The 14,865-nt window shown below is 30.3% G+C and overlaps 1 protein-coding gene across 1 annotated transcript in view; it reads left to right on the top strand.

Annotated features, from left to right (window-relative positions):
• Positions 1-540: 540 nt before the first annotated feature.
• The window catches only part of Nep2 (Neprilysin 2), a gene marked incomplete at its 5' end in the record, with an annotated part of 48,593 nt that continues 34,268 nt past the window's right edge, over positions 541-14,865 (top strand). Inside the window, 1 exon segment of the mRNA XM_014425778.2 lies at positions 541-608. Coding sequence (XP_014281264.1) covers positions 541-608 — 68 coding nt within the window.

The following is a 14,865-nucleotide window of genomic DNA, read 5'->3' as shown; positions in this document are numbered from 1 at the left end:
CGATAAACATTTTTATGGTTCCTTATCAAATGATCCTGTAAGTCAGACGTGTTAGTGAACGCTTTAGGTACAAATCACAGGTGACTATAATTCACTTTATATTTTTAAAAATTGCCTCATATTTCACTTATTTATAATTTATTAGAAACACTATAGTTAAATTTTGAATAAGTACTAGAAACAGATACACTCATACTTTTCAGCGATTAGGAAGGCATAGTGAGACAGTAAAATAGAAGTCATAAAGAAAAATACGTGCTTCGAAAGAATAGTATTGGTTTATAGTCATCTTCTAGCCAATAAAAACGATTGTTAAAATAGATTATATAAATAAAGTATATCAATTATCATATTAAAATAGAGTATTTGAATTTCTCAAATATTTCAAGAGTGTTTTCTCCTAACGAAAACACTATACTAATACTTTGAAATGAAGATACACAAACACAAACAGCCTGAGGAGTAGATAAGAAGTTGAGGATTAAGTTTAGTGTGTGATGGACAGCGATGCCTTCCTGGTTAACTTGTCCTGTGTTTCAGGGTTCCCGCAGGAGGCACATCGTACTATACAGCACCATGACACATCCTGCGTCCACCACGGTCATCAAGTAAGCTACTTTCACATCAAAACTTAACTTAAGTACTTCTTGGCACTTATATAAGTCGCTACTTATTGTTATGGTACCCCATTCGACTCCTGCAAGAGAGAAGCTATTCATAAACGATGCTGTGATAAACATTCCTAAAACCACAGCTAATCAATTTATAATATTATAACCGAAATGGTTATTTTTTTAAAAGAAAATTTCACAATATTTCTTACAGCACAATTTTTGTTTTCAAAATTAAGGAATAATTGTTGTGAACAATTTTTATTTTAAGATCGATAGTAATTTCTGAACAACAGTTAAATAATAAAAATATTATTAGTCCTTTTTTGAAAGTTTATTAGATTCTAATTCTTGAAATATAGCTATGGATTTGTAACTCAAATGAGAAACTGATATTAGGTGAAACAAATAAAATTACAGATGGGCTTCCAACTTTATTTTTTTATAGACAGTGCCAAAAAAACTAGATATTAATAATTGTTTTAGAAATAAAGAAATTTTATAATTCAAAGTACATTAAAAATAAATGTACGAAACCTATGTATAATAAATTAATACTAAAATATGTATTAAATTATTATTGATTATTTAAATAACAATCCAGTCTATCAGAATAAAATCAGACTGACTTTTTTTATCCTTAGTGACTTTATTGTTCTAATTAAAATAAGCCTCGTTAAACAGTGTGATTATATTTTCTCCTATAAATTATTTTAAAAAAAAAAATGTGAAAAAATTATTTGCAATTTATATCTTAAGATTTGACAGGTAAAAACTAAAAGAAAATTGTTTTGAAAAAAATTAAATAGACAAATTTCGTTGAAAAAATTAATTTTACATTTCAAATCTTTTGAAGAAAAAAAAAAAAGGATTAATTATTTTCAGTCCCCAAAGTGGTGCTTTGAAAAAAATAGCTAAAATATCTGAATAATAAATTTTTAATGTATATAATTTCACATCAATTATATACTTATATGTACCTTTTTAATTAGTCTTTTTTAATAATATTTCTTTTTTTTCCTCTTTATTCAATGTTTTCTTATCTAGTTTAACCCCATGATTTTGAAAAAAGATCCATAATCCAAAACTATCCACATTAACGCATTTATTAAGATAAATAAATAAGTCAAGTAAAATTATAATTAATTAATTAATGCACTACTCAATGAAAGTATTAATTAATTTTGTATAAAAAAAAATGTATTGTCTTAGCAAAACTCAAGGTTTTATTATTTATCAGAATGAATATAAAGTAATGGAACTTCTCTTTTTCAACTGTTTTTCAATATCTTAATTGAAATAATTAAAGATAAAAATCAGGTTAAATGGAATAGTTCATTTATAAACTGATTTTTAACAGCAATTACAAAGAAAATGTTTTATATAAACAAAAATCATTGATAAAGGAAAGATACTTTGTTTGAATTGTTCTTGTAAACAAAGAACTATCTGATAGCTTTCAGTTTAACACTATAACTTAGATTACTTCTACCAATTTATTTTATAATAGAAGTTTTATTTTATTTTTATATTTAGGTTTAAAACGTGAATAGTAATAACTTATATCGAAAAAAAAGTTTCTAGTTTATCAAAAATCTCAATATCAAAAAGATCTATCACGGATATTTTTGGGAATAGAATATAAAAAAAGAAAAATTTTCTTTTTTTTTTTCTAATTTCAAAATGAAGGTTTGTCGAACTCGAAAACTTAGATTTATCATTATCCATTTATCACATACAACATACCGAAATAGCAGAACTACGTCATCTGATGCAAAGCAAAACCTTCTTCAATAACGATTTTACTGAATCATTCAGAACTCAAGAATGAACACTATGTTTTTATAATTCAGCCCTTCGATGGTTAAGTTCACAAATAATTGACTCGGTTTGGCTGAATTATCAGCGTTAAAAATGTATTTAAATAAGCATTAAAATTAGATTACACTAATTAAATATATTAAAGTGAACTGGGAAAAAATCTATGGTGCCTTTACTTTATACAGAAAAGATAAAATCACAATTTATAGTAAGGTTTAGTAACAATGTTTTAGTAACGTTAATGACCCTAACCTTGGTCGCCTAGAAAACTCAAGGTTCTTGCACTTAAAGAAGATTATCCTAAACACCATTTTGAGAATTTCAGAAAGAAAAAAAAAAAGAGAAGTCCATACAAGGGAACACGGTTTGATTTCCAAAATAAAATCTGTGTAGGTCAGGATTAGTTTTAGTTAACAAATTTCGTTGTTTTATTTACATCTGTGGCTAAGGACAAGAAGAATTATTCCCAAGGTTTTTAAGTTTAACATTATAAACAGCTCTTTAAATAAAGTATTGTTTAAATAAACAAATTTTATCCAATTTTAGTCTCAAAACAATTTTTATTTCTTTATTAGTCCGACGTTTCGGCCAATTCGGTTATCCTAAAGTTTTAAAATTTTAGAACCACATCATTTTAACAAAAAAAAAACTTTATGCAGGCTATACTGCCCAGGTCACTAATTTCAGTTCACAATTAGCCTATGAGACATTAAAAAATTAGTGAATCATATAATTTTGTTAATAAGTAATTCTTAGATTATGTCCAATTACCTATTTTGTCAATTCTTCACATTAAATTAAAAATTAAAAATTTTTATTACAGTTTACCTTCTCAATTATAATTTATCACAACAATATTTGTAACCTTCCCCACACTCAAGCATTTAATTAATAAAAACCATCATAGCATTTTAAAAATCAGCTTACTTTTGACTTTGAAAATGTTATGATTTTTTTTTTTGTTAATATTTATTTATTGCTAACTGTACATTATAATACATACTATTATTTTACGTAAAGAAAATACTACATTCAAAAGAAAAATACTCGAGTTCATTCACATATCCGAAAACATTAATCATACAGTGAATTTTAAAACAGACACAAGAAATCTGAACCAAAACTATGCAGAGAGTTTAATTAAAATTAATTTATGAAAAATATGGGATAAAATTAATGTTGATGATTATAATTAACCTTGATATGAATTGTAATAATAAAAGAAAGAGGAAATTTAACCAAAATATAGTTGAAATAAACAAATTAAATGCCTGACCTGAGTGAGGGGAAGGTTATAAATATTGTTATGATAAATTATAATAGAGAAGGTTGTCTGTAATAAAAAGTTTTAATTTTTAATTTAATGTGAAGAATTGACAAAATAGGTAATTAGACATAATCTAAGAATTGGTTATTAACAAAATTATATGATTCCCTAATATTTTAAAGTCTCATAGGCTAATTGTGGTAAGTTAAGAAAGTGTAAAGATTATATATAAATTAATAAGTATGTAACTTAATTTAAAAAATTCATAAATACCAATTAAACAAATATATTACATATTTATTAGTCGATCGTACTAATAATTAAGGCAGTAACAAAAAATTATCGAATGCAGATATTTCGGCCAACATTGCAAGTCTTCAGGGCCATAAAGAACAAAATAGGTACAATGAAAGTACATGAGCAGGGAAAATAAAAGTGTGACTTCCGCGGGGTAAGGAAAAGAAAAAGATGAGATTCTCAAAAGGCACTTCTCTAATACTAATTCCATCCACATACGAATATTCTGCACCTCTAACACAATTTGCAATTACCATAATAAAGGAGTGCTAAACCTCAAAATCCATGGAAAATTGATTGGACACGACGACATTTTGAATAAAATTGTCCCCCACTTTAATAGTATTGTTCTGCCAAGAAAATGGCCCTATGTAACGAATTTCAGCACTCTTGATCTAAGTGGGACTCCCGTCGGTGCCCTACTGTAAGCAGGAAAATAAACATCCACTCCTCTTTGTGTGAAAAAACCAAAGGACCAATCACAAAAGAAAAACAGAAGGGACTTTTTTTTCGCTCAGTTTCACTCCTCTTTTAATCACATATCTTTTCCTTTTTTAATCACAGGGGAAAATACTCGATTAAACATAAATCAATGCATTAAAAATAAAATAAGTAATAACCTTTTGTTAAGGTGTTTATCCTCTCTCACCCCAAATACAAAATACCCATTAAATTAATAGTCTACAAAATGTTGTTCAGTTTCATATCTTGCAGGCAATTTCAGGAATGGGGCCAAAACAATTATAAATTTGTTTACACGGCAATGGAATTAAATAGAGGTCACGTTTTCACACTTTTTTCTTCTATCCTACCATACGATTATATTTGAGAAAACACCAAATTTTCACACAATATGTTCACATTGTTGAAATTTTGCGGCGCAAATGAAGTCACGAGTACGATGCGCATGTGAACGCGTTCGCTCCACGCAAGAATTTATGCCGCATTCAACACCACATCCTCATTGTTAACAGCTTGGTTATTTTTTGCATGTGTTGACGTTATCAGATTTTCGACCAATATGAGGTCAAGAAAAATGTTCTCACTCGTTTACAGTCAATCTATACCAATATCTAAATAGTCGGTAATTCGGTCACCCATTTTTCTTTTGTTTTCCGATCCCTCTAAAACAGAAATAAAAAGTGAATTACCAAGAGAGAACCCTTATTCCATCTTCACATTCACACCAGAACCAACCTTCAAGCCCCAAGAATATCAAACAATTAAAAAGTAATACTTTAATCAACTAATGCAATGAAACCAAAACTATCACTAACAAACTAACCATATTGTAACTATTTTGTTCAAACCGTACAGCAAATTGTTTCAGAAAACTTTAAAGGGAATAGAGGTTATTTCATTTAAAAGCCTATGATGTCAATTTATTATAAATACAGTCCACTCCATCATTACCAGTAAATTACAAGTAGTTCTTTATTCAGACCAGCCATTCCAGCACATAATAATTAATTTGGGTAATATCCATCAACTTTTACTCCGGGGAATATCTAAATTAAACACAAGCGAAAAAGCGAATGCAAATCTGTAACATTGTTACAATTGTTTTTATTTTTCAGCTTTCCTCTAAAATGCGAGAAAATCATTAGAAGAGCGAAAATCGATCCACCTGTTTAAAAGATATTAGAGAAAAAGGAAAAAATATGCCGTACATATTTTCTAAAACGACTTGACCGTATCATTTCGTACTTTTAAAAAAATATGACTTGTGAATTAGTTTCCACAGGTATGAAATTGTCTTGACAATGATTATAATCAGGACTTAAGCTAACTTTTATTAGATAATTGTTTTTTCCTTTCTAGCGTGCTATCGAGAAGCACAAAGCTTTTCCCAGTAAACTATCTATTTAACAAAAAAAGAATTTTTCAAGTCAGACTGGGTGCTTCCTCAAACCGACGCGTTTAAACCAATTCTTCAGATTTATGTATTGCTACAGGTCTGTTCCAAGAACCGGTTCTGATCGTCCAAAACTGTACTGTGCATGCCCCGAAGTCGAAAGCGGTTTTTGGAATAGCCTTTATGGATTAAGAGTTTGTAAGTATCTTAAATACAATTGTGCTATAAATGCCATTCAAATTCGAAGTCAAACGAAGCGAACTCTATAACTCCGACTGTTTGTTATTTTAGTGGCATTAACATCCCATAACAAATTACCAATCACCAGATGACAATAAAATCGCAATCACAGAGCTATATGAGTCTGATGTGTCGTTACAAGAAAAGTCCTGATGCGATTAGCGTCATGTTTGCTCTAGACAATGATGCGGTGTGTCATAGATGTGACATTAAACTCAACGACTATTAGGAACAAGATGACACGGCTCATTATCACGTAGTGAGAAGTAGGGCGCCCTAAAGCTACCTGTCATTGTCTTCATGAAGATATGTTAACACTATCGATGGAAGACAATAGTCCAGTTCTGTCATCCTCGATAGTCCTTGGTACTAATAGGACTCTGTATCAATACCAAACCTGAATGTGAATGAGACTATGCCATCAGGAAAGGGTGTCCTTCCAAACTATAGGACAGTTCTTCAGAGATGATGTTGAAAATTTCTTGTCCTTCTCGAAGGTAGCGGGTTAAAGACCTGACACACCTTCCATCAGTTCATTACCAGAGCCGCCTGAATATGGATGACGAATGATATTTAACAATCACTGTGATAATGCCTCTATACTTTCTTTTAAAAGGAGAAGCTTATTTACTTCTCTTTTTTATTTTTTATTCATTTATTTTTTGTTAAATCAAACTAAGAGTTTTGTATTGATGAACCTATTGGATGATTTATTACCTGATCAAGTGACTATTTAAACTCACTGCCTTATTCAACCTTTGGGCACGGCTCAGTAGATTGATGGTCAGTCACTGAACATTCTTTTAGGTTAGAGCGGTTGAAGATAAAAAACATAGCAAAGTACATGCTAGGGTACAATTTTCTATTTTAATTTCAGTTTTAGTTCCTTTCTTTACTTTTTTTTTAATATTTCGAGAAAATGATTCCAGTCAATAGTTTGTTCAAACTCACTTTAATAGTTTCTTTGTGTCTCCACTGGCAAAGATTTGGGGTATCCGGTTTGAAAACCACTGCACGAGAGGAATTCATCGAAAACTGACCTTTGTGATTACAAATTCCTTATGATATAGTACAAGAGCCGGGAAGAAAAAAAGGCAGTTATATCAACCCAATTTTTGATTACTTTAATGAAAACTAGGTATAATTACGAGTCAAAATTGATGAGTCTGCCAAGTATAGGTAGGGGGGGGGGGAAAAAATGGCGGCTGTTTCAAAACCTTAAAAAAACATTAATTTTTCATTCGGAGACCTATATCTTTACAACTACCAACAGCAATAGAAAATCTAAGAGAGCATCATTTAAAGTTGAATAAATTTGCTAAAATGTAAGCTCTAATAGAGCTATTTACGTTAAATAGTTCTTAAGATATAGCTTTTTAAAAAGCAAACTTTCTTAAAAATCTACTGAAAGATTAGTGGTTAGTTAATTTATTCTGAGAAATCTACATCTCAGGAACAATGTGACGTAAAGATGTTTATTATAACACAAATTAAAGCTAGTTTAATGGACTATAAAGAAGTTTATGACCTTTACCTTCATAGAAATAGTCGTTTTCATGATATTTGCTAAAATAAATTGATTTATAGTTGTTAAATTTAAAGCTAGTTAAATTTACTACAAAATAGTTTATTATGTTTATTTTTGTAGGAGTAGTAGTTTTTTATGATATTTGACAAAATAAACTCACAAAATGATTAATGTATGTTAAACATTACAATTAAATCCATTTACACAAATAATTTTAAACAAACTTAATTTAATAATTGTAAAAAAAAAAAGAAAGTCATAGTTAGTACCAAAACTTATTCTTTTCATCTTCCTTTTGCATTTATACACCATCGGCTATCCCTTCTTCATTTTTGTATTCACATATATGTTAAATGAAAACAGAATATCTGCATTATATTGTTTATTTTTTATTTCTCGATGAATATTTTAAAGTTAGTTTCTTCTTAAAATAAATTTACACCGTTATTTTCTTTCTTTTGCCTGTTTTAATGATACCAATCCATTATTATAAGGTAACGACAATTCCGAGAATAATTTATTGAATTTTAAATTAATCCAAGTAAATTCAGATTACTAAACGAAAAGATTAAGCACTTTATCGAAAAGATTAAGCACTTTATCGAAAAGACGCTGCAATTGATGTAAGCCGTACTAATTTTTCTTAATCTAAGTTAAATCGTAATGGTACAAGAGCCGGGAAGAAAAAAAGGCAGTGATCTCCCCCAATTTTTGATTACTTTAATGAAAACTATTGTCAAAATTGATGAGTCTGCCAAGTATAGGTAGCGGGAATAAAAAATGGTGGCTGTTTCAAAACCTTAAAACAACATTAATTTTTCATTCGGAGCTCTATATCGTAAAAACTAACAACACTAGAAAATCTAAGAGAACATTATTTAAAGAAGAGTAATTTTTTTGAAATATTAGCCCTAAAAGAGCTATTTACGTCTAATAGTTCTCGAGATATAGCTTTTTAAAAAGCAAACTTTCTTAAAAATCTACTGAAAGATTAGTGGTTAGTTAATTTATTTTGAGAAATCTTTAGAAGTAGTAGTTTTTATGATATTTGACAAAATAAACTCACAAAATGTTAATTTCTAGTTGTTCGTATAAAATGTTGGATTTTTTAAGCAATATATCTCTAGATCCATAAGACGTACATATGTCTGCCAACACTCAAAATAAAGGAAATTTAACTTTCTATAAAGTAGTTTATGCCACTAAACTATTACTCCTACGAAGATAAATATCATAAAATACTTTATAGCTCATTAATCTAGCTTTAATTTGAAAATGTCATTCAGCTCAAGATCCTGAGGGAAACAATTGTCAGAAATTTAGCCAAATTCTGCAAATGAAAAATTTAGGTAGTTTCATATGGAAACAAAAGACGCCAGATGACTTAAGACCTAGGTGCACCGTTTTTATGTGACCACCGCTTATTGAATTCATGACTTCATTTATGTGTGAGTGCAAAAATATAAAATAATTTCTAAATTATTTACAAAATTGCTCTAATGTTAAAATATTTTATATTTCGGGAATATTTTTTTTAACCATTTTAAGTTCGAACTTAATCAGAGAGTGAGTGGAAACATACACGTACATCTTGGTTTTATTATATAAATAGTACAAAGTTTCGTTTTCATAATAGCACAATACGTATATTAGTATTATTAACAGGAATTAAACCCAAAAAACATCGATGGGGCACGGAGTATTATTTCTGTCTGAGCACAATTTACGACGGTTTTGGTGTCGGGCAATATTTTCCAGAGCATATGCTTTATTAGTATAAAATAAATGTTAAAGAATAATATTGAATCCACTCAAGAACTAAAATAAATTATAATTATTTATTCAATCTGTTAACAAAAGTTTTCTTTTACTATAGTAGAATATAGAATCTTTAATAATGTTATAAATACCAGAAGTATGAATCATTCGATTCTATGTACTTTATGGAATAAATGATACTACTCTGTACTACTGTGTGTAATAAATAATAAGTGCTCACAATACAGTATTAATTTCATTCCCTAAGAACGTTTTAAAGCTAATTATATTTAATCGAGGTTATGAAAAATAATTAATTCATATATGAATATGATCATGTCCATTTCCCCTATCATGTTGTTCACCTCTAGTTTTGTATTCAGGACCTGACTGTATGACCAGGCTTCTTGTTATGCGGGGTGCTCTGTCGAAACAAATCAAGAAGAGATGTCCTGGATAAAGGCGGCAGTTCATCGCAAAAGATCGCGCATAATCTCTTGGCACATCTCAGAACTCATTTTGAGTCGGTTTCTTGAAGCAAAATAGGACACAGATCTCTAATATGAACACCTGTTGTAACGAGAAATTCGAGATCTTTCGTTGGTACAACGGTAACTATCGAGGTCGTTGTAGCTGGAGAAGTTGAAGCGTCACCTTAGCAACCTCACAACTGCAGCGGCGACGGTTCGATTCAGGCTTGGGCGGGTTGACTTTTATTTAATGGCGGTCCCTCGGAATAAAAACTAGCTCCTCCAACTCTGGTAATAATAGGATGGTTACCTACAAGGACATTTTGATGGACAACTATCAACTCCATACGAAGCGTTTTAGTGAAGTTCTCTGTTACTGGAATCGACAAAGCAGTAATTGGAGATGAAAATCTGATCGCTCGAGCAAGCATATGTTGCAATTAAAAGGAAGCTGAGATCTCAAAATTAGTAGTTGTCATGATTTCTTTCTCTCCAATAATTTGAAAACCCGAAATGCAGAGAAATTTGAGATTTGTGAACCTACTTCTATCTGCGAAAATTATTGTGAAAAATTACTCAAAGCTATTAATATACTTAAAATTGCTTATAAAATATATTTAGATTGATCATTAAAAGACATTTGAGTGACCGTGTTTAATATATAAAAGGAAGATGGTTCGGTTGTACTCAAAAGAACTCAAATAGTAATTAAAGTAGCTAACGTATTCTCCCATTTCAGAAAATCCTGTCAAAATTGGTGGGGAATTTTAGATTTTGCCCTGTTCTCCTTCCAATCATTTGTTGTAGCAACTAACCTGCTGACCGAAGCCTTCGTTTCTCGGAAATCTTCCATTAATTTCTAACTACATAATTTGTTTGAAATTGTTCTATGGGGAAAGAAGTGGACGCCCTTGTAATACATATCGACAGGTCGTTAAACCATAACAGAGGCGAAGCCAACTCGAACCATCTGCATAGCCTGGATGTCTCAGCATTCTCTCTACAGCCGTGGTACCGAGAGGTCGTTGGACATGTCTTGTGTCATAGCGGTATGTAACGGTTGTCAACCGCGCCTCAGTATCACTTTCTCAGGTCATCAACTCCAAAACAGTCCACGTAAAAGAATCATCTGAAGCTAATTCAAATATTCATATTTCTTAATCATTAATACTGCTCCTAACGATTAATGTTTCTTTTGACAATAAAAAAGCCTTTTGTGAAGAACAAATTATTTTAATTCGTAACAGTTACTTACATAACTGAATTTATAATGTTGTTTTATTTTAACATTTATGGTCTTCACTTTTATTTGCGGTCAATGGAATATTGAACACAAATAACTGAAATTTATATTATTTTTACCAACGTTTCGACCAAAATTTCCGACCTCAATTAGGGTAAAAACGAAATGAGATAATAACCATGATAACAAAAAATGAAAAAAAAGAATAATTTAACAATGAAACGGTTCACTATGAAAATAACGAAAAAAATGAAATTAACATAATGAGAAATGTGCGTGAGTAATGATACATGTGATATAACAAGAAGTCAGTAAATATGCCATCTTAGTTTTTCTTTTTTCATTTCATTTTATTAGAAGTTAGTTACCTTACGATTCATATGATGGATCATCGGTTCCCAAACTTTCTTCAGTGCCGTTAAATATTTCGCGGCACCGCTGTTGAGCTAAAAAAAATTCTACCAGTCATTCTTACAGTGGTTCAACAAGTAGGAAAAGAAGTTCAAAGGAAGTGTTAGAATAAACTGCATATTTACTCTTTCAGTTTCAAATTTTTTCTTTTTTTTTTTTGTAATATTTCGAGAAAGTGGTATTCGTTTGCGGCACCCCTGGGAAACGCTCGGGAAACCCCAGCACTCAGTTTTGGAACTACTGTGATAGATGGTTTTATTTTAATTGTTTCATTTTTATTTATTTATTATTTTACTAATTAATGCTCCTTACTTTGTCACAAATCAAATCATCCATCAGGACCTCAATGTCCCCTATGTTGCCGATTTACCAAGAACCAGATACCAATCCTTCCATAATAAACTTCCCAACCACCCAAACCAACTCGTTTCTAACCTGGCTTCTCTTTCACTACTTAATAATCCTCCTAGACGTCTGAAAAGAACATGGCCTCGAGGTCTTCTCCTTTAGAAATGTTTTTGGAGTTCTATCAATGGATAGATTCTCCACATGTTTTTATCATGTCATAATATCACTTACACCAAATTTACTTGATGTGATATATGTATACAGTTGTAAATATCAATAAATAAATTATTAAAAAAAAAAAATATTTACTAAAAACTTTGTTGGATGTCTATAATATTCATTTAAATCTTGGATGTTTGACCTACTTATATGAACATTATTTACTTTTTTTCTGTGTGTTGATTATTATTGCCTTACTTTTCTTTATTATTTGCTATTATTAGAATATTATGTGATAAGAATGTGATATTAGTGTAAAGTTAATCTATAATTAAAAATTTTAAAATTTAATGGAACAGTGATAAAATAGGGTGATTTGACTTAAATTGATGACCAAGGTCGAATAGCCTCCAAAAAGTGTTTAAATTTTGGATGTAAGGTGTAAATTTATATTTAGGATTGTCCTTGAGAGGGATAGGCCGAAAAGTTGAACATTTAAAAAAATAATAGAGAGTGTTTTGAGACTTTACTTGGATGCAAATTATTCCAATAACACAATTATTAGAGATATTTTATTCTTTAAATAACTTTATATATCACTTCTGTACATTGCTAATTTTACTTATATATTTTCATACTTCGTGAATATATTTACTAATCATGCATATTGTTTATTTTCTTACTATAGTGTTATTATTTATTATTTTACATTCTGTTATGGTTGTTATGTCGATTTTTTTTTTACTCCTCGATGAAGGCCTGAAACTTAGGTCGATACAAATAAAATTGAATAAGTTACACTTATTTGTGTTCATTACTCCACTGATTGCACACCCTACCATCTTTTCATTTTTTTTTTTTTGCCCTCTACCTGGTCATTTCTGACATACCGGGGAGATGGGATGATCATCCTAGATGTACCCAACCTACTCTAAATTGGGAGCGTCGAGTTTCCATTCCGTGGGACCACAACGTAAGAAATGTGAAGCCACACGGATTCGATACGATTCCTCATTTTGAGTCTAAGCTCAATAATAAATAAATCATCGTTGTGAAGATATTCAGTCAAGCGTAAGGTTAGCCTATTGTAAACAAACATGGACTGTCACGGATGAGCGATCATTGAAGTACCCTTGAGCTGTTATCAAATATTAATACTGGCAAGAGCACACTTGAAAACGTAACAAGTGTTTTCAAAAACGGCCAGATGATATAAAGACGTATATTATGGAACTCGAACAAATTGCGAGAAGCTGCTCAACTGTGTTGCTGATTCGCACAACACACTAATCAGTCCAAATAGATAATGTGTATGTCTCTATTAGTGATCGCCATGTAATAAATTATTTTACATATGATCACCGTCAAATATTTTATTTTATATATAATTTGGAATAATAAGACTGGACTGCAGTCTGTGATTTTATCAGGAGATAAAAAAGCTGAAATTGTATGCATTCCAAAGATCACACTGGACACTCGAGGGAGGTGTCTGGGATATGCCATTCGTATGCCATATTTCCTGTAGGACTCCCAGTAGAATTGGGATTTGCTATGACTAAAAAACAAATCCCAAGGGCAGAGTTTTGAAAAAGTCGATTTATGTATAACATCGAAGGCAACAATATTTACTCATGGACAATTGTACGTGGCTTTGTTAACGTGCAGGAGTGAAGACAGAATAAAAATTCATTCCAATTTAGAGGAAAAATTTATTACGAACACTGTTTTTGAAGAGGCACTAAATTTAAGTGCAAATTAAAATGCTGGGATACGGATTTGAATTTGTTTTTCCTTCATACACTATATTGAAAAAAAAATACAATCTGAACTACAGAACATATGCAAATTACAGTTATACAATTTGATGGACGAGTAGTAAAATCAAATGAAGAGTTGTATAATTTGTAAAATGGGGGTTAATCCGTCTTTAGATGGGGGGGGGCACTTCCCTAGTATTAGAAAAAGATAAGTTAAATATAAATATATAATTTATAAGTCATTCCTACATTTTTTGTATTAATTATTAATAGTTAAACTGGATAAATAACTTTTATTTAATTTATTGAAATTATGGAATTTAAAAAATTCATTAAAGTTTATATATAAAATAGTTGACCGTATAATTTCAAATTATAGAGAAGGTGGTCAGGGTCACGGGCAAAAGAGTTTGTTTCTCTTTTTACCGGAACCCTGACCATCTTCTACTTAAAATTAAAGTTTGTATTTGTTAAAACAACTTGATGAGTGTTTATTATATAAAGAAGCTTTTTTCCCTGCCAAGGAACACTCTGAACTATATATTATATTTAGAAATAGCTAGGAACCTACTGTTTTTTTTTTCCTTGCAGTTGCATGTTATATTATACAAATTTAAAAATATGAAAATTTCCTGTTTACCAAAAATGTTAGCATTGGCGGATATGGGTATAAAAGCAAGAATAACAACTGGTTTAAATAATGGATAAAATTAACTAGCAGGTTTGACATTCGATAAGGGATTTCGAATCTGTGAACAGATCTTAAAGTCAAAGGCTCACGCTCCCTGAAAAGCTAAAAAAAAATTTTTAAAAATAATAATTTTCATGAATAATAATTATAAATAAACATCTACAAAAATGATGAAAATTCAATTGAATTGATTCAGACAGTTTTAAGCATAGAAGTGAACTTTTTAATGTTTTTTTTTTTAATATTTATTTATTGCTATTTACAACTGTACATTATAATACATTTAGTAAATCTGACCTAAGTTAAATTGGAGTGTTACAGCCGTTTAGAGAAACTACCCATTGGTAGCACTCTAATGACATTTTACATTAGCTGGTCTCGTGGCCATCTTCTTTTCAGGCGCCTC

The sequence above is a fragment of the Halyomorpha halys genome, unplaced genomic scaffold, assembly GCF_000696795.3.
Source record: "Halyomorpha halys isolate HHAL.00 unplaced genomic scaffold, Hhal_1.1 Scaffold533.1, whole genome shotgun sequence".
NCBI lineage: Eukaryota > Metazoa > Arthropoda > Insecta > Hemiptera > Pentatomidae > Halyomorpha > Halyomorpha halys.
Note: the sequence above shows the minus strand (reverse complement) of the source record. Positions and strands in the feature narration are given on the sequence as shown.